Genomic DNA, 21,833 nt, shown 5'->3' with positions numbered 1-21,833 from the left:
AAAACTGATATGATAAGTGACATTTTACCACTTGAACTTTTGTTGGAATGGCTTCATTCATTCATTTTCAGTAACCATTAATTCTGTTAGGGGTCGCAGGTGTGCTGGAGCCTATTCCAGCTGACAGTGAGTACGCCCTGGACAGGTCACCAGAATATCATAGAGCTGAGACATAGAGACAGACAACCATTCACGCTCACATTCACACCTATGGTCAGTTTAGAGTCACCGATTAACCTGCTTGTCTGGACTGTGGGAGGAAGCCGGAGTAGCCAGAGAAAACCCACGGCTGGATATTTCTTTCACAATCTAGCAAATTTTAACTGGGTTGGGTAAAAGTAAGCTAAACGCACAGTAACTTAATCTACATAAATAAGAAAATACAAATAGAAGTAGCTTAATATATTCCCACAGTGGAGCAAATTAAATTATATTCTGGGGTGTACTACTCTCGCACATTATCTCTATTATATGCCACACAGCCTCTTTTCATCCTTCATTTTTAAACATATATGCCAGTTCACTGCCAAGTCCACACATCTATTTTATCTCCCATGGTAATGAGTGACCTTCTAGCCGACATCTGAGAACTGATGATGTTAAGCTATACTCTAACTGGAGAATGAGTTCCCTTTATGAAGATTGATGAGGTGACGGCACACGAAAAAGTTTGAAAGGAACCCGCACCATCTGCTAGCCTGCGTATTATTCACTGAGTGCAAGCACTTACTGTGTAACCATGTGGAATAGTCAGAATATAATGTAATGCTTTGAGACATGGGCCTGCTGAGCCACATGAAGTGAAGCATAGGCCCAGATGTCGTACCTTTGGTTGGAGATTGGGGTGCAGCAGGACGTAGCCATTGGGATCAATGGCAAAGTAGTATCCATTTGGACCGATCTGATGGGAAAAATGAAAAGAGGACGGGAAAATTAAATAGTTGTGTGTCCAGAAAAGCACATAAAGTTAGTACATGTACAGTGTAACGACAAAACAACTGGTATTGGCTGTTAGGAAGTGTGTAAAAGAAGGGCCTTGGTGAGTACAACATGCAACAGAGGGGCTGTAATTAAAGACGGTAACATTTTTCATTTGTGGATGATTTTATTAGAGGCTACAAAAGAACAACACATCTAACAGAATCACATCACTTACTAATTACACCAGAGGGAAAACTGTGCAAATTCAACCCCACGAGAGTCGGTTTGATAAATGTATTAGTCCGCGTGCATGTGATCACATATGGGTGTTACACTCACTGTGAAGCGTGGTGTGAGCTTCTTGATGTCATCCAGAGACACGTCGATCCCCATTACGCCAAGAATCAACTGATTCTGGTGCTGAGAGACAGTGTGACAGAGAAAAGGATGAGAAAAGGAAAACTGTATTCATCAGGTCCTGCTACTGCTGACTCCACTCATCATTTATTTACCGCACCTCGCCATTCCTGTCATCTTTGGTCTTCGTTTTATTGAATACAGGTAGTGTTCCAGTGATGACCAGACCCAGTTCCTGGTGGGAAAGTCGAGCAAACACACTGTTCAATTCAGAATCTTATCATGTTAGAGTTAACAGGGACAATATTTCTGAACTTTTAAACTGAATTATAGGACAAAAAAAAGTGTCATACCAGAGCGTCAAGGTAGACGTTAGTCCACTGGACTTGTTTGGCCTGCTTGTCTGCCAGAACCATCGGTCTTCCCAGAACATCCAGATACTCCTACATTGAACAAACAACACATTTTCCACATTAATGCTTCTATAAATATGAAGTGCTTTATGAATTGTACAATAATATATAAGATGCTCTAACCTGTGTGTTTATTCTGATGGCTCCGATGGATGGAATCTCATAGAAGTAACCTGGTTAAAACAGCAGACACAATCGTTTGACCAAACCTTAAAGAGACAGTTCGCTCCAAAATCAAAATTACATATATTTCCTCTTACCTATAGTGCTGTTTATCAATCTGGATTATTTTCATGCGAGTTGCCAAGTGTTGGAGATATCAGCCGTAGAGATGTTTGCTTTCTCTCAAACTTAATAGAGCTAGATAGCACTTGGCTTGTGCGGCTCAAAGCACCAAAAAAAAAAAATACATTTGACGATCTCAACAGCAATGTCTCTTTCTAGAAATCATGATCAGGTTACTCAAGATAATCCACAGACCTTGTTATGAGCAGTGTCATGTAGGAACTGTTTTCCTTCTACCAAACTACACCTGTCAACCATATCACTATGCAGAAGGAAGCGTGCACCACTCATGGACAAGAGGTTCTTGACAGTGTGAGATGTAAACATTTATGATGTCCTACCTAGCTCGGCGGTGCTAGGTGAGCTGGCAGTAGATGCACACTTTCTTCTGGCTGTCATACAGTTGGCAGATTTAGTTTGGTAGAAAGAAAAAAGTTCCTACATGAAACTGCTCACAACAAGGTCTGTGGATTATCTTGAGTAACTAGGTCATGATTTTTGGAAAGAGACATTGCTGCTTTTTAATTTTTAAAGTTTTTTTTGGCACATTGAGCACCACAGGCTGAGTGCCATCTAGTTCCAATATATTCGAGAGAAGGCAGACATCTCTATGACTGATAATCTCCAACACACGAAAACTTACACCAAAACAATCTAGTTTGATAAATAGCACTACAGGAAAGAGGAAATATATGTGTTTTTGATTTTGGTGTGAACTGTTCCTTTAATGCCACCATCACACAGCAACAGGACAAACAGACACTAACTGTACATAACAGTAACCCCAAAAGAAGGAGCACAGGAAACAGTGTACAGTGTAGTCTATTGCAAAATGTTTTGCTTAATGTCAGGTGAGTTATCAGACCCAGAAATACAAAGTAATCCAGATTTTCGCTTCTGTGCTGTGTGATGGGATTATTTGCTGATTCCCTTATGAAACATTTCCATCCGGTTGCATTGCCTACGGCAGCTCCTCTGTTTCTGAAATGATGTTCATTATCGCTTTACCACCTCGTCTTCTTTAGACATTACATTACCTTTATATCACCCTAAGATCACCTGAGCAGGTTGAATGAGAGCATAACATGTATTTTAAATCACTACCAAGAGCTGGTGTACTGTTGAGTGCAACTTAATCTAACACCAGGATTGTAATAATTTCATAACAGTACTCAGTATTCATGTGTCTTATGATCTGTGCTGTACCTTTGTTGGAACAGGCCATCCACTGAATGGGTCCTTTATCATAGTTGTGCTGTCCGACTGAGAAGGTGAAGATCCTCACCTGCAGCACAAGATTCACACAATGTTAAGAAAAGTCTTTAAATATCAGATTTTCTTTCTAATTTCTTATCATGTAATGTAAATATTTAATTGATTGTTTTGTCCCTAATATAATTATACTGTGTTCAACAGACAAATACTTTAAAGGTGTTAGATTATTTACATATCATTCACATAAAAACAAAGTGCAATACAGAATATATGCAATCTATTTCCTTAGAAAGGATTTCAGCATGTTTTAAGATGTTACCATGCTGTCATAATTCTTCAGCTCAACTAGAATTAATATCAAGTCATAAATGAAATATGAGACACACTTCTAGACTGAAAAATAGCTGAACTGTATGTGCTGTTTTGACAGTGATGTTGAAGCGTGTGTACAACCTGCTCTTATCTTTAACCTTGTGCATGTGCACATCTGTGGGTGTTTATGCGCATGAGTGTGTATATGTGTGATTTTGTATATATGTGTGTGAGAAGATTCTTTTTTTTTTTTTTTTTTTTTTTTTTACACAATATGCAGAGAAACCTCGTCTGCCTCTTGCATAAACTTTTGGGTAGGAAGGATGTGCACACGGAAGTTTGGACCCAAAGGGAGCTCCAAAAAGCTGAGTCTAATAAAAACGACAACGGGAGCACATCCACACAGATAAAAGCAAACAATTCACACTGCAGTCTCATACACCCAGTGTGTGTGTGTGTGTGTGTGCGCAATGTACCTTTTTGTCAGCATTGTACTTCTCCAGTATGGCCTGAGCTCTTTCCTCTCCTCCGTCAGTAAACAGCATGATGATCTTGTTGCAGTTTGCTCTGCTCACATTAGTCTAGTCAAAGGAAAACATAACAGGTTAATTATTTTTTACCCCGATAGTAGCAAGGTTCGATCAGTCTGCTTATCCATCTCATTCTGGCCAGAGAAAAACATCTGTTCACACTGTCACATCCGAGTCTAAACTCCACTTAATCAACACCCAGTGTATCTTAAAAAAAATAATGACGCACAGCAATATTCTGCTGTTAATATGCAGCACCTCTGATCCCCAGAGGATAAATCCAATTATCTTTGCTGACCTCAAGAACTTACCTTTCTATCTCAGACACATTCCCACGGGATACAACCTTTTGATTTGGTTGAACCAATGGTCTTTCCCCTTGTGCCACCCTTGTTTGTTCAACCCAAAACAATCAAACTGTAGGGTGTTATGATTTTATGATTTTATGATTGTTGCTGCTTCTAGAAACTGCTAACAGAGGCTTCAGACTTCTTAACAGTTCTTATAAAATCGTCATTAAGCCACATATTAACCTAGTGTATCTGTGTAATTGTGTGGAAGACTGAGTTCAGAGTTGATCATACGCATTACTTTAGGCAGTTATGTTGATTAACACCATGTGAGGATAATGCTTTGCTATTTCAGGACTGTCATCCATCTGTAATAATCTAATATTTTATTGTTGCACAGTTGAGTCGAGGTAATGCTTTCATCCAGCAGATGGCAGTGAAAGACAATGCTCTGCTGCTGCTGATACCATGGTTTCATCACAGGTAACCTTCATTCAAATCATTCAGTTTTGTGCTTCCAGTTACACTTAAATGAGACAAAATGACGTTTTTTTCCCCCAGAACAAACACAAAAACTAGAAAGCCTTACCGCAGAGAGCTGCTTGAAAGCAAACTCAAAGCCCTTTGTGTAGTTTGTGATTCCTTTAGCTGTGATGTTCTGAACAGCATCCTTCAGCAGCTTCTTGTTCCTCACGTTGGCTTGAACCAGATGGTCGAAGCAGGCCGTCTTCTTCACTCGGGTGTTAAACTAGGAAGCAGAGACAAGGAGTTATGACCTGCAAATTATTCACACAATTACAACATGTGTGCGTAATGTAATAAATGATACAAATGCAACACACACACGTGTGCACACACACACAAAGACTCCCACCTGGCCTTGGCTGTTATCAGGCAGTGGTAAACAGACACATTCATCAAGCCCCACTAATTGCTTCACATCCTCGGAGCTCAAAGATTTGGTACCCATGGAAACAAGATTCTGCTACATAAGAACGAGGTTAGGCAGCAACACCATCTCTTCTTTTTTTTTTTGTAAGGTGAGACCTTCTCATTCACACCCCACAGCACACATATGCACACACTCCACCCAACACTAACCACAAGTCTGCTTCCTTCTGCACTGAGCTGTGCTCCAAGTCTAACTGATGGTCCATATTTTCATTGTTAAATATCTGAACAGATTGTCCACCAGGGAACAGAGAGGATGGATTCAAAGAGCTCACAATGACTATAAGTACAGATGATAGAATAAATTATACAATAGAATATATAATGGTGGTATATGAAGGACACGGGACAGCAGCGTGGTAAACCAGCACATCTATTGTGTTGCAGAACTCTTCTAAAACAATACTGCACCCCATCGATCTTAACTAATCAATGTGTCTCTGTAAGTTGGCCAATAGGGAGGCTGGAAACACTGATCTACACAGACAAGCAAGGAGGCAAAAAGAGCCCTGACCATATGGGTGCGTGGGTGTGTATGAGTGTGTTTCCAATGAGCCTGACAGCCTTGAAGTTCCTTTTAGATTGACAATAACAGAAGAACACATCTCCATTGGACTGAAAGGCAATATCACGACGGCTGCGGTTTGACAAAAAGGACTGAATCAAGGCGACAGCACATAAACACGCGCGGACTCGTGCGCGCACACAAACACAATGCAAGTTCACATAATTGCCCCCATGGAGCAGACAGGGATCTTTTATCACATAATCTATTAAAAGGAGAAGTGAGGAAGGTGAGATGGGAATGTGGGAGGGTGAGGAGCAGGAAGTGACAGGAAGAGGACATAAAAAGAGAAGGGGGAGGGTGTGAATACGGGATTTTAAAAGCTGGAAAGTGAGACGGTGTGTCTCGTATAGAAAATAATGAGCTCGCATAGTGTGTGTGACACATCAATCATTATCTGATTAGAAAGATACTATTTTTGTCGAGAGGAAAATGATGTCAAAAAACGCAGAAAAGACCCATTGTGCGTTTACTGAAAAACTCATCCCTGCTTTGTGAGATAGTGTTATTGGCCTCGCACACAAATGCGAACACCATCTACTACAGATTCCTCTGTTCCCTTGTGATCCTATTACAACAGCTCTTGTGTGTGTGTGTGTGATGGTTCAGGCCTTGGGAATGGATTAGTGATGACACAAGAGAGAAAGCTAATCTTCAAGCCCTAATCCCGCTGGACTCTCTGCTACTCCGGTTTGGTAGTCTGGCTTGCCCACTGGACTGACGCTGGCTAACAGCGTTGACACCAGCTAACACGGCTGAACAAGCCGGATGAAAGTGACGGAGGCTCGCTGAGGTGGGAGGGTGAGGGAAAGCGAGAACATAAGCGTGAACAAAGAAAAACAGAGGGTGTGGACAAAGAGGGAAAGAATGAGCGGAGAGGAAGAGCCATCAGCATTCTTCTGACCTACCGCAGCTGTTGAGGAAGTGTGTGAGCATCTTTCATGACCAAATGCCAACTTAGTCCCTGGGCTAATGTTAATGAGGAGGGATTTATGGATAATATCAGAGATTAATGATTTAGTGTCAGGTTACAACACCCCAAGGGCCAGGCACAGGGCGCTGTGCATGTGTAGGTGTGTATGAGTCAATGACAGAAAGAAACAGATAGAGAAAGGAGGTGGCAGAGAGAAAGAATAATGAGTTTTGGCAAAGCAATTAAGGGATGACTCTGGTTTATTATAATGTATTGTTGTCTTATTTTTGTAGCCCTGGAAATGCCTCCTATTGGTAATAATAATGTTGCGCTTATTGAGTTACATTGCTGGAATCTGGAAATCTGGAAAGGCTGGCTCCAGAAGACAGTCAGTCCCCATAGAGCCCCATGTTAAAATGACCAACTGTAAGGCAGAAATAAACATGTTCACAGCCTGGTACAGAAAACAGTTTTGATCTCTGCAGCTGATTTCGACATTCATGACAACTGCACAGGGGTTGAATTTTTATCGACATAATTTCATTTACATTTAATTAAGGTTTGAAATGGACACTTTGAGTGTTAGGAAGTCTGCAAGGTGTCACCACAGTCTATGAGTCAGCTCCACTCTGACATCCAAATGAAGCTTGCAAGTTTTTTTTTTCCTTGGATGGCGAAGGCCTTACTCTGCCTCCGACTGACTTACCCTGACATTCTAACACTAACCCAAACCAATCTCATTCCTCATGCCTAAACCTAACCAATCCAGCCAAAAAAGGCAATGACTACTAGCCAGTCAGAGGGAGAGTAGGGTGAGCCATGCCTTTGCCATCCTAGGAAAAAAAAAAATTGTATGAAGCTCAGGATAAGTTCAGTCAGGAAGACTTTCTTTATCCTATATCCATTCACAATTCTGTCCCCATCCCACTCCCACCTTAGCTGACTGTGGGTGTTCCCTCTCCCAGTTAGCCAATCAAATTTCGCCACAGTCTCCTTCAGCCATTCATGTCGCTGCTGCCAAACTTTAAATCTGTCCTCCTTTCTGCTCCTGTCACCTGTAATTTTAGGTGAAATCACTGCGCCCTCCTCCACCCCATTCACCTCCATTCACCTTATCCAGAGCCCAGGACAAACTCATCAAAAGCCCATTCCTCTTCACACATATACACATCCTCAGCTCACTCTTTATATCATCTCAACACCTCCATTACCACAACCAGCGTCTAGACCCCATAGGGAGGGTTCTTTAATCTACTACATCTTTACCACCTTCCTGGAATAGATGGCATCACTAATCACCAAAGACTTTTCACATTTCTCATACTCATGCGCACATGTACATAAATATTCTTTTCTCTCAGCATGAGTCTCTCCTGAGATTGCAACAGCAAAAGTGCCAAACTTGAGGCTTCAATATGGGACTCCACAAGTGAGTGGGTGTCAAGGTGGCTGCATACATTGTTTTTTACAGTCTGTGGTGGTACATTGCAAAAAGTAAAGTCAAGCTGGAGCAAGACTGTAAACAAACCCCCGTGTAAACCAAAGTTATCCAAAGAAAACAAAAGTGAACATTTCAATCAGGACCCAATATGTCTGTTGTGAAAATCCATTACAGTTTAAAGACCTCCTTGGATAAACTGTGACCTTCTGTTGCCGTAGTTGTGCACACATGTAGTTTTCCTAGTTTTCTAGTGCAGTAAAAGATCAACACTAACATTTCAGGTGCACTCACTCTCAGCTTTACCTCCAGCTAAAGCACTTTGGATAATCTTGCTTAAAGGTATACCATGCAGGATTGTTGGTTACTGTTTGGGAACATGCTCGCCAGCAACCCCAGGTTCACTCTCCTTTGGCGTTTTGCCTCACTGTGTTTGCTTTTTCCAACACTGTGTCTCTTGGATGCCTGCTGCTTACAGTCTGGCATCTGGTGGCTACCTTTAAATAAAGCTCTGACCTCACCTGAGCGCTGTGGGGGTACACACTCTAAACACCCTGAACACACAACATAAGAAAAAAAATACAAGCAGAGGTTTGAGTTCCTGCAGAAAAATACACTGCCACACTCTTCTAGTGGGTTATAATTGATGATTGAGAGGGTTTACTTGTGTATGAGTCGATGCATTGTTTTTTGGGAAAATCCTGCATAGTATATCTTTACCTATTGTTTTTTTTTGTCTTACTCTTCAGAAACTGCCTGGGTAAGGTCAGGGTTATTGCAACCAATAGACATGCTTGCCAAAGCTAAACATAAAGGGCCCAAACTAAAAATGATCCTTTTACCACCTTAAATCATCTATGGGTGCCTTCCATCTTCCTCTGACCACTAACAGTAGTTGCTGTAGTGTACTTTTAGAAGCTAGTAGGAAATCAATTGAAACCCAAAAAGTTCTAAGTCAAAACTGAGTTGGGCTTCACTCTTTGAACCAATCTCTCTCATTCTGTCTCACTTTCTTGGACGCACGCAGACACACACACGTACGCGCGCACTGAGCTCCCCGACAGATTCCGATAATTGCACATCTTTGCAGAATCACAAGTCCACCGTGAAACAGAATACATTGTGTCCAAGACAAAGGGTCCCTGGAGAGAGGAAACAGAGTCTGAATGGCTGTCTTTGTGCAAGGAGAAAGAAGACAGCTCCAATCGCTATAAAGACCCATCTCAATAAACACCTCCACAGGCACCCATCTAAGCATCACACAGTCTTCTGATTGGCTCTTTCGGAGTGTAATCACAACCATGGAAAGGCCTAGAATAGATGGTCAGAGAATGAAAAGGTGGAGGGGGGGGGGGGCTATGGAAGTGATTGGTGGGTGAGAAAAGTAAAAATGAAGGAAAAGAAAGTGGAGGCAGAGAAAGGAGGAAAGTTGCGATATTGTATATAGAAAAGGAGGCGCGTACATTGTACAAGGGAGATCATTGACACAAAGAGATGAATGAAGGTGTATGGTGAAATGCTGAGAGGAATTGCATGACTCCATGATGAAAGGAAAGAGAGATGGAGAGATCAAGAAGGTGATGAATGAGTGTTTCCTAGGGTTCACTCTGTCAGAGGTTCAGCTTTAATTCCTTTAGGAGAAGCAGGACTGTACACACACACACACACACACACACACACACACACACACGGTTAAAGAGGTGGGGCAGGGGCATGTAGTGCAGAGTTTTAATCCTGTACACCAAATAGAGCAGTGGGTATTTCATTAAAGGTCTGTTTCAGGGTGGCCAGACCTGAGAGAAATCCATATTTCATTACTTGTCATCCATCTCTCTGTCTCTCTTGTGTGTGTGTGTGTGCGGGCATGTGTTGTGTATGTGTGGACATGGACTCAATGTCTCCATGTGAGTAACTCCATTCAAATGTGCGGTAGCCCATTCCTGTCACTCTGCCCCTTTTCTCAGCGTGCAGCGGGCACCCCGTCGCCTCGAACAAACAGACCACCCAGCGCTCAGCGAATGATGGGGGTATTAATACTCACATAAACTACATTGACGTAGTCGTCATCAGACAGAGTCTCCAGCATCTCGCTGACAGAGGTCCTGATCAATTTGAGAGTCAAGCCAGACACACTCCCACTTCTGCAAAAACAACAACAACAACAAAATACCTGACAGATCCTCACTGCAATCTGTCTGCTCGGTTCTTAGTGAGATTCCACTCAATATAATTAGAAATGCGTCTGCCTTGGGAAATGCATCACAATATGTGGTAAATCCAGGAAGGCATGCATTATAATCAGGGGAAATCATGAGTGATGTGAGAAGGTTATGGATCAATGAGGTTATAAAGTAACTCACGCATCCACGAGGATTAGCATATCTTTGGGTGAGGCAGCTCCTTGAATGTACCTAGATGGATATCAATAAATGAGAGATGAGCTGGTCTGAGACACACACACTCTGAGCAGCTTAAAATATACCAAAGGCCAACAATGCATACTCTATAATACTTTACTTTAGACAAAACTGGTCTCATTCATGAAATGTCAGTAAATCTGTGCATAGATTTGATAGAAAACCTTGGTGCTCAAAATCTACACTATGAACGCTGCGGAAAACTTGGATTTAATCGTGTGTATGTTCATGCATGCCAATCAACTGTAAATTGACAGTGCGCTCCCGCTAGTCAGCAATTAGCATACATTTGTGACAGTTTACAAAACAGCTCACATATAACACTAGACACTAGACAATAAGATTAGACTAAACATTGACACAGACAAACAAGACAGCTCCTGGTAAAACAATAATTAAGATAAATGCTTTTCCGTGACTTCATTTGGAAAGTAACCGCCACTTTGGGGCTTAATTTTTCTCAGATTACCTGATGATGCTCCATTATTGTAATAGTAGGCAACACAATACTATACATTCACATTTGTATGTTTCCATACACATGTTACATGACATTAAAAGGAATAATTGCCAGGAAAAAACATATTTTATCATGCATGAAGTTCATTACAGTGTATGTATCATATTATATAGGTCACCCTGTAGTCCATATGATAAGTATAGCAACAGAAAACAATCACTAATTAAATGTCCCTGCACCACAAACAAAGACTAATAGCCAGCATATTATACCACCATATATAGAGGTGATAATTACTATGGATAGGTGCATCCTGTTGATCTGCAAACACGGAGCAAACAAAGATAGAGCAAGAGAGAAGAAAGAAAAAGAGATAAAGAAAATGCTTTCAGGCGGTTAGACTTAAGTCATTTTGGGTAAAGTGGATGTGCATATACACATCTCATTATTTTATTAGCAGTGGTGTGACAGGGACAGGTAGATCAAAGGCTTAAAAGGAGGTAACCGATGCCATTAACTGTGTGTCCTCTGTTGATATGAAACTTGATCCCAAAAAACGCATAAGTACACAAAAAAAACCCAAACCAAAACAAACAAACAAAAAAAAAAACTATAACAGCTACAGGAGGGTTTTCCCAGCTACAGCTGTAGATGAGCACATTCGGAGAGACTTCAGCGTTAGGAATTATTTCTGACAAAGACAGAGACATGCCTCCACTGGAGCAGTCAATAGCCATCTCAGATGGTACGGTAATATATGTGTTATGTTAAGTGTTAAAGCACTATACATTCTGAGAGCTTAGTGTTTGGTCAGTAAGGTGGGTCTCACAGTCTTGCTACTCAAACAGAAGATACATTTATGGAGTTCTCTCTCCTGATTGATTCAAGTGGGAACAGGATGCCAGAAATGTAGAAAACACATGAATTAAGTCGATTTAATTAACTCATTCATATTTTTAAGAAACTTAATCTGAAGTTTAAATCTGCAAATTGCCAACTAATTTAGCTAAATGTGTTATATTATCTAATATCATGTTTAACCTACTTTTTTCAAAGGCATCTGCACATTGTGAACATAACAGAGTACAATACCAATTAAAATTGTAATTTCTAAAAATGACAAAGAATATTTATTTGCATTTCTTATTTACACAAGCACTACGGGCAGTCAAAAGCAGGTGTAGATTTTGTTAGTACATGCAAAAACATCGGAGCAACTAACATTGATGAATGGTGAAATACACACAAATTCATTCTGCTCACGTTTCATGAATGAGACCAAATCTGTCTTATATACTTTGAGTCATATGAGTGTTACATATATTTAGGGCTAGGGAATATTGATGAAATTAACATACCCATGTTAACAAGAATACTTTTCAGACATTGATGCATAATATGATATATGATATATATATGTATGTATGTATGTATATAAGTCCATTTGGTATCTTCATCAGAGCTTTAAACCAAATTTTATAATTATTACAATTTACTTGTTTCACTATGAATTAAACAACAGAATTTTGTAAAGCAAGTACACAATGTAATTCATTATTTATTTCTGATAAACACCTACCTCCAAAAATGACACTACATAAAAGTAAACAATCATATCTACACCTGAAAACATATAATCAGACATTTCAAGCTTGAATTCTGGCCAACACTGATTAAAGGAGCAGTGTGTAAGATTTAAGAGGATTTAGTGACATCTAGTGGTGAGGACTGCAGACTGCAATCAGCTGAAACTTTTCCTGTTTAGAATTCCTTCAGTGTTCATTGTTCATGAGGTCTTTACCAGGAGCTGAATTATGCACAGAGGTCTGTTCCTCTCAAAAACAAACAGACCAGATGTATAAAACTGGTAAAAATGTTGAATAAAGTAGTTTCATGTTACAAATCACTGTTTCTCTGTTGCTGTTTGGCTCATTGTAGAAGGGCCAGTAGCCCAGGACCTGCTAATGTGTGCTCACTTTTTTTTCTCTGATAACTTCAGATCCAGAAGTTCAGGAGGTTTTTACCACAGGCCGAGTTATCTGCACAGGTCTCTTCTTCTCCAAAATAAACACACTCTGTGATTTATAACACTAAATAAAGCAGTTTAACATTTAAAGAATCTCTGTATTTCTGATGCTGCTCGTAGCGGACGGGCTGCTAGCTACAGTGGCTGACGCGAAAATGCGAACATGGCCCTGTCCAGAGCCAGTGTTTGGTTTGTCCATTCTGGGCTATTGTACTGTAGAAACATGGCAGCGCAACATGTCGTACTCTGTACTTTTGTGTCTAAATTGTATTCTATTTCTGCCAGTATATCCAGCTAAATCCTACACACTGGACCTTTAAACATTTTGCTTCTTTTAAGTTTTCTACCAAGTTTCTTACCACGGCCTCCTGCGGACATCATACAGGTCAATTTTACTGGGGGTCTTGCGAGCATCCATCCAGGGGGAAGCTGTCAGGGAGATTAGATACATGATGATTAACTCTTTTCCTAATAGCAGGAATAAAACACTAATTGCTATTTTGGTTCTATTCCTGACACCTCTGACTATGAGACTGAAGTGTTAATCTGCAAATATCTGGCAATATGCAGTGTCACAATCAGCCCGGCAGTGTCTACATGCTGTCAGTCATTTAATGGAGGATATAAAAAAAACGTACATTTGTGCCATAATGACAGTTGCCTCGTTGGATGGAATCCTACTTTTTTTTTTTTTACACAATCGACATAATAACATGTTTTATGCTCCCTAAATTTTTCCACAAAGCGGTAAACAGCAGGGAAATAAGATAAAATATTCATCTTTGATGCAAAACGCAGAGCTCTGAATCCACTTGCTTTGACAGTAATCAGCTGCTTTCTATCTGAATGCTATTAGTGAGGAGCACCATGAAAACAAGCCAGAATGAGAGAGTGTGACTGCCTATCATGCATGCTAAGAGGTAAAAAAAAAAGAAGAAAGAAATAGAACAAAGACGAATAAATTCAGGGCCAATGGAAATTCATGAATATTAGACATAAACTTTTCCCATAAAGCTATATAGTGTCTATGATGACAGGGAATCTCATGAATAGAAATAGCTTGGTGATAGCGGGCAGCTTTATACTAATGCGGTTAAAGATAGTATGACACTCTCTATGGCACCACGTATAAAATCAATGCAAGTTGAGCAGTAGAGATTATTTATTGAGCTTATTTGCCCAGTGATGTGTGAACAAAGCAAACTCATGAATATATTCCCTGGCTGTTTGTAGTTATGATGAAAAGCCACATGCTGCACTTTACTGTAGGTCTACCAAATAATCATCGGCTGATGAGTGCACCACAGCTTCAGCGTCGTAGGAACAGATGAACAGTTTAGGGGGCCAAATAATCCACAAGGGTGTTTCATCTGTATTAAATGTCAGCCAAAGACAATGGCACTTTTCTTTTATGTTGTTGTTTTTTTTACCTGGATAGTAGCGAGCCAGTCCCGTAGCGCTACCAAACACCTGCCAGAGAAGGGTCGGGTCATCCTCTCTGTTCTTTCTAAACACGTCCTCCAGCGCCTCCGACCAGTTTAGCTCGTTCAGCACAATGGTGGCTAGAAATTCACACAGAAACACAGATTTCAAAAAGCAGCAGATGCCAGAAAGATGCACATGCTAACACAAAATATACACGACTGTATTCAGATTTGAGTGTGCATATCTGTGTGTGTGTGTGTGTGTGTGTGTGTGTATGCTACAATAATGACCAGCAGACATAGCTGTGCGATCCAAGACATGGACATCCCAGAGATTAACACATTCATTAAGATTCACACCCACAGGCCCGCTCACTGTCTGCCCACTCGCTCAGCAGGACGCATGAGCAAATATTAGGCCAGCACACCCAGACGGTGCCGGCATTTAGTAACAGATACTGAGGACTGGTTTTCTAGTAAGTGATGATTTTGCGGTGAACTTTGTTTAATTCTACCCGAAACACCCGGTAACCGGTGCATGTGTGTGATTGATAGTGTGTGCTGTGAGAGGCAACAGGCATTATGGATGTAATGACACAGCACCCAGACAGCTCAGAGCCACATAGCACTCACTATGATGGATGGAGACACAGCACATGCTGCCCCAACTCTATGTTTGCACTGTCTGTCTCTCCACTGCTCTTCTTTATTTCCTTCCCTCCTTCCATCTTTTTTCTTTCTTTCTGCTTATGTGGTTCATGTACATGTGCTTTTATGTGGCTCTGTGCATTTCTACATGTACGTGAGTGTGTGTGTGATAGATTGGTACCCCGTATTGAGTGTGACGTGGCTCATTGATGTGCAAAGCAAACACTGTTCATTTGCATGCATGCCTCTAGAGGGGAGAGTTAATGAAGCCTCGGTTGCCAGGAGTGCATGTTTTTTTATTATAGAAGGAGAGAGAGGGAGCATGCAGTGTGTGTGCTCAGTAATGTATCCCCCTCATTAAGGGTCGAATTTTGAAGAGGAAACTAGAAAATGCATTTCCTGCAGAAAATGCATTGTGTATTCTGATACCTCAAATGCTTGTAATTGCTGGGAAAAAAAAAGAAAAAAGAAATGCTGAATGAATTGCTTGAGAAAATAGTAATCTGTGTTACTATTCTGCCACTGAACATCCTGCTGGTGTTGAAAACCACTGTACCACTGACATAGTAAAGCAGAGTGTCTACAGATATAACCAAGTAACATTTAAGACCTTTTAAGACCTTTGTAATACCACCTGTTCAACATGTTAACGCAAATAGCTAACCAGCCAATCAAGTGGCAGCGACTCAATGCATTCAGGCATGTAGACATGGTCAAGACGACCAGCTGAAGTTCAAACTGAGCATCAGAATGGAGAAGAAAGGTGATTTAAGTGACTTTTAATGTTGCATGGTTGTTGGTGCCAGACGGGTTGGTCTGTCAGAAACTGCTGATCTACTGGGGTTTTCACACACAACCATCTCTAGGGTTTACAGAGGATGGTCCGAAAAAGAGAAAATATCCAGTGAGCAGCAGTTCTCTGGGTGAAAATGCCTTGTTGATGCCAGAGGTCAGAGGAGAATGGCCAGACTAGTTCAAGATGATAGAAAGGCAACAGTGACTCAAATAACCACTCGTTACAACCAAGGTATGCAGAAGACCACATCGGGTGACACTCCTGTCAGCTAAGAGCAAGAAACTGAGGTTACAGTTCGCACAGGCTCACCGAAATTGGACAATAGAAGATTGGAAAATGTTGCCTGGTCTGATGAGTCTCGATTTCTGCTGCGACATTCAGATGGTAGGGTCAGAATTTGACGTAAACAACATGAAAGCATGGATCCATCCTGCCTTGTATCAACGGTTCAGGCTGGTGGTGGTGGTGTAATGGTGTGGGGGATATTTTCTTGGCACACTTTGGGCCCCTTAGTACCAACTGAGCATGGTTTAAACACCACAGCCTACCTGAGTATTGTTGCTGACTGTGTCCATCCCTTTATGACCACAGTGTACCCATCTTCTGATGGCTACTTCCAGCAGGATAACGCACCATGTCACAAAGCTCAAATCATCTCAAACTGGTTTCTTGAGCATGACAATGAGTTCACCGTACTCCAACGGCCTCCACAGTCACCAGATCTCAATCCAATAGAGCACCTTTGGGGTGTGCAGCCGACAAATCTGCCACATGGCAATATGGAACAAAATCTCTGAGGAATGTTTCCAGCACCTTGTTTAATCTATGCTACAAAGAATTAAGGCAGTTCTGAAGGCATAAGCAGTCCAACCAGGTACAAGCAAGGTGTACCTAATAAAGTGGCCAATGAGTGTATATATAAGGTATATAGTAAGGCAGTTTAAGAAATTTTAAGGACCTGTAGACACCCTGCAAAAGCTGTAGCAGAACTACTTTTAGCGACCTACACACAGGCCCGCCAAATAGTAAAATACACACAGGAGATATTCACATAAGTACTTACTCTATGCAAACAAACCAAAACATAGTGCTAAACAAGCAAACCTAAAATATCTCACCCAGTGGTAATATGTTGCTTTTTAATGCTGCCATTGGTTTTGAGTATTCCTGAGTTAGTCATAATATTTAATAATCTAAACTCCACTGCTGCTTCATAAGGGATACAGTATCCTCCAGTCGCCCATATTGCCACTGACACTAATGAATTCCCTGGCTGCACTCGGCATGGCTTTGATGCCACACTGAATCTGCACCCTATGATGACTTCATCCCAGCGATCGGGGGTGCAATATAATTCACTAACATAACATGGATTTGTTTATTTTGAACATAAAAGGGGACATTATTTTTCACATCTTTAAATAAGGTCGTCCCTCCCCCATACACTCATTATATACTTGATGTCTAGAAGACTGCTCCACTGAGGTAAAACTCTGATACAGTGATGTTTCTTACAGAGGTGACGGTGAGTTCAACAACAGGAGGTGTCAGTTAATAGATCACTGAAATTCAATGTATAAAGGAGTAGTTTGACATGTTGGGAAATACCTTTAATCCCTTTTTTGTTGAGTGTTAGATGATAAGCTTGATGCTACTCTTATAGAGACAGTGCTGTTAGCTTAGCTTAGCACAAAGACTGGAAACAGGGGGAAACAGCTAGCCTGGCTTTTTCCAAATGTAACAAAATCTGCCTGACAGCACCTCTTAAAGCTGTAGTTTGCAGCGTTTCCAAAAATAACTTTGTGTCATATATCCTGAAACTGTCATATATCCACACAGCAGCACATGACACAGATAATCTGTGAAAAAAATCACATTCCTCTGCCTTCTCTGTTGCCGTGTTGTGCTTCTTTAATGGCCTTACCGCAAGTGAAGGAAAACAACCAATCAGTGCCGAGGAGTCTCTAATGCAGCTGTCAATCATGTCAATTACTGCTCCTGAACTGCGGTCAAACTGTCAAAGCAGACAGCGCTCATCAAATACGAGTCAAGATTCTGTTACCGCGTCGCCTATTTCTCGCCTCAAATGTTTTAGAAACTTTTTTGTTTATTTTTCAGCTGTGAAATGAAAAAGTTTGTGAACCTACCACCATGTTGGAGACAGTCACAACAAAACAAAACACCAACATAGTTGATCAGCGCTGTCTAGTTTGACAGTTTGACCACAGTTCACAAGCAGTGATTGACATGATGAGCAGCTGTGGTGGGGACTCCTCGGCTCTTATTGGTTGTTTTCCGTGAGCCGCTGCATGCTCTAGAGGGAGGAGGGAACCTCTTTTTTTTTTTTTTTACAGACAATCTGTGACATATACATGTGTGTGGATGAATCTGAGGCAGCACTAGTACATTTGGTGCCCTATAGGTGAGTTGTTTGCTGCAGCTCAGCAGTCAGACTACTGCATGCTCATTACCAAAATGCAAATAAACAACCTAGCTAACAATAAAAAAAAGCTTAAAAATATTTGCTTTTAGTAACATGTTGTACATGTGTCACCTGAATCAATAATCCATAAAAAAAATACTAATTAACTTTAAGAATAAACAATAAAATAATATATGACATTGTTAAATTATAATAAAATGTACAAATTAACTTTATAATTGAACCAGGGATGCACCGATTTTGAAATTCTGGGCCGATACTGATACCAGTGTTTGAAATAATTTAAAAATAATCAAATAAAAATTAAAGATTAAAATATATATATATATATATATATATATATATATATTGTTATTTGTTCTTTTTTTGTTCTAGTGAAACACAGAAATCTACACTGACAAAAAGTGAACAGTTTTGAAGTCATTCAGTCCCTCATTACACTACCTTTGTCACCAAAAGCTACATTTTACAAGATTACATTGAACGCATCATGAGAACATTATAATTTACCTTCGTCCAATGCTCATTTTTACTGAATGAATGCCTCTGTGAGCTGTTCGTTGCAGCCATAGACTGTAAAAATAATAACATGCAGAAATTTAAGCCTTAGTAACATTTAAAGGGGATTGTTCTAAAAAATAATTCAACCCCCCATACAGTTACAGAATGATGAAATAAGCCAAAGAGACAAAAAACGTTTTTTTTGACACAGGCTGTAAACATGTTTATTTTAGCTGTAAAGTTGGGCCTTGTAACATGAGAGTCTATGGGGATTTGCTCTGTTTTGCAGCCAGCCCCAAGTGGCCAGTCGATGAATTGCAGTTTTTTTTCCGCATTGGCTTCACTCGCTCACCCTGGAGGTTGTGGCATTCTAACATGGGAGTCTATGGGGATTTGTTGTGGCCACTGGCTGCTGAGGGGCCACTATTACTAGCTCTCCTCCTGCTGATTTCCACATGGATTTGTTGGTTATTTATTTATTGCTTTCTCTCTATATCCACTCCTCTCAGTAGTGTAGTGGTAGCTGAGTGGGCACCAGAGAGCTTTTGTCGTTTTGACATGATGACGATACAGCATGCTTCAGGGTTTACGTGACGCCGAATAACCCGCCCATCTCCTCCAGAGAGCAGGTGAAGGAGGGGGCGAAAAACAGGAAAACACCTAAGTGTAAGATGATTGTGATGGGATAGTCACAATAGGAAACCAAAGAGGAGTGGAGCCTGGGTGATGTGATGTTACAGGCAATGTAGTAGTGGTAGAATGTAGGACTGGGCCCCAGACTGGAGGTGAAGGGCTATCAATAATGGGGGAAGATATGAAAGAGAACAGATTAGATAAAAAAAAAGGAAAGTATGGGGGAATGTCCAAGTGTATTTGCATTACAGGACTGAGCGTAATTGTCATAATGCATTCAGTACTCTTTGTGTCCGTGTCCGTCTTTTCGCTCTCTGTTGTCTCCTTTTGGGTTTGTTCTCCTGAAAGAGAAGAAACTGCTAGCTTGCATGCTATATCCTGAAGGTTAGGAATTTAATATACACTCTTCAAAATGATTTTTCCACTAGCCTTAGGGTGTCATATATATTGTATGCCTACATTTTCAGCTTCTGCATCTAAAAGCCAGACCTCTGAATTCAACCTTTTCCTTTTCTTCTCTGTCACACCGTGACCATGTCCTGACCTGGACCAACAGAAGTGGCTTTTGTGATCTTTCTGTCATCTGAACACCTGCTTCCTATCGTACACTCGTCTCACACACGTGACACGCCGCTGCCTATAGAAGGCGATTTCATAAACTTGCCTCCCACTTTACCCAGAAAATCCAATTTTCTCCAGCTGAGCAAAGGCTATTCCTGGAACATTTATAGGGTGGAGATCAAATTGGAGAGTTGAAACCTCAATAACGTATGAATCCACTGTCTCTTTTTTCTCTAGGCATACAACATACATATGATATAGCGTATGAGTGTGTCCGCACTGACACACACACTTTCCTTGCTATTCATGTGGGGGCTCTTCTTTAAATATAACCCATTCCTATCCCATTTTAATCACCATAACATGCCCAATATTAACCCTTACTCTTGGGCTTTTTTGGCCTTTATTTGACAGGGCAGATATAATGTGAATAGGGGAGAAAGAGAGGGGATGACATGCACCAAAGGGCTATGGGATGGCATTGACCCACAGCCGCTGTGGCAAGGACACAGCCTTTGTACATGGGGTACTAGGTGACCTAGTGGGCACCCCAAGCCTGACTAATTCTAACCTAAATCCTAAAATCTTGTCTCAACCACAAAATAAAGTTGTGGAGACTGGCTTTTTAGTCCACAGAATGGAAATTGTCCCCCACTACGCAAGTGTGCCACCAGCTTTGGGTCCCCACACTCACATATAGTTTCTTTCATCTCACTAAAATCCAACTTCAGCCCTGGATAGGTCCCAGCAGCTCAGTGAATCTATGCATACTCATTATAGGCTACCAATAAACAGCATCCTTGAAAGAGAAAGAGTGTGAGGAGTCATGGCACCCGGCCCAGATTACGGCCAGAGAGATGTCTCGGGAAAAAATGACAAAGTCACATCGAGTTCAAAAGCATGTTAATAAACCCAGCTTGCACTTTTGCTGATAACAGACACTGACAACACTGCATGCCCATCCCTATCCCTCACTCCTGCCCCTGTGTTTGGGGTCAGCAAAAAGGTGAAGTGTGTAACCTTGGGGCCAGACGGTTCCCCAGCAGGCTGAGGGCCATGCTGAGGAAGTCACTCCATTCTGCTGTCCCTCCAAGTCACTGCTGACGCAACACATCCCACTGCACACTAATTACTGAATATCTAAACACATACACACGGGCGCACGGATGCTCGAGTCTCACACAGCCGCAGATAAAAATACACACGCACAAGCCAAGCAGCAACAGTGCAGCCTGGTGGTTAGAGAAACTCTCCTTTAATTGGATTCATGTTCAAACTCATCATGAACCGTGTGTCCTGGTGGAGTATCCTTGTGCAAGGCACCCAGCACTTTATTGCTCATTGTGAGTCACACTATGATAAGAGCACCACCCAGGTGCTGAAAATGTAAAAATAGAAGAAAAGAAAGTTGTTCAAATATAATGCATAATTCAGACCACAGTTAAGATATTCAACAGACCATCCTTAAGTCATTGACATTCAACTTGAGCTGTGCTAATGTCACAGGGACTCTGGAGAATCAAATTACTCTGAACCACTCAAGGTAAATGTCACCATATGATGATGAAATGATCAGAAATGTACTTTTTTTTCACAAACAGGGCAAATGCACTCTGTAACAGATGCACATGTGTTACATTGTAATCTGAAATTGTTTCACACAGAACATGAATTACAACACCAGGCAGCATCAAATGCAACTGACAACACGAAGCATACACAGGGCTGTCAAAC

The 21,833-nt window shown here is 41.0% G+C and overlaps 1 protein-coding gene across 1 annotated transcript in view; it reads right to left on the bottom strand.

The window, feature by feature from the left end:
• Positions 1-21,833, bottom strand: part of LOC117262199 (voltage-dependent calcium channel subunit alpha-2/delta-1) — an 85,906-nt gene that overhangs the window by 28,655 nt on the left and 35,418 nt on the right. The window contains exons 7-18 of the mRNA XM_078167947.1: positions 14,524-14,655; positions 13,453-13,522; positions 10,551-10,601; positions 10,232-10,331; positions 4,913-5,071; positions 3,980-4,084; positions 3,183-3,261; positions 1,815-1,864; positions 1,632-1,721; positions 1,439-1,513; positions 1,261-1,341; positions 827-901 (exon numbers count right to left, since the gene is read on the bottom strand). Coding sequence (XP_078024073.1) covers positions 827-901; positions 1,261-1,341; positions 1,439-1,513; positions 1,632-1,721; positions 1,815-1,864; positions 3,183-3,261; positions 3,980-4,084; positions 4,913-5,071; positions 10,232-10,331; positions 10,551-10,601; positions 13,453-13,522; positions 14,524-14,655 — 1,067 coding nt within the window. The remainder of the gene's footprint in view (positions 1-826; positions 902-1,260; positions 1,342-1,438; positions 1,514-1,631; positions 1,722-1,814; positions 1,865-3,182; positions 3,262-3,979; positions 4,085-4,912; positions 5,072-10,231; positions 10,332-10,550; positions 10,602-13,452; positions 13,523-14,523; positions 14,656-21,833) is intronic.

Source organism: Epinephelus lanceolatus, chromosome 5, assembly GCF_041903045.1.
Source record: "Epinephelus lanceolatus isolate andai-2023 chromosome 5, ASM4190304v1, whole genome shotgun sequence".
Lineage (NCBI taxonomy): Eukaryota > Metazoa > Chordata > Actinopteri > Perciformes > Serranidae > Epinephelus > Epinephelus lanceolatus.
This window is presented reverse-complemented; position numbering and strand designations above follow the sequence as displayed.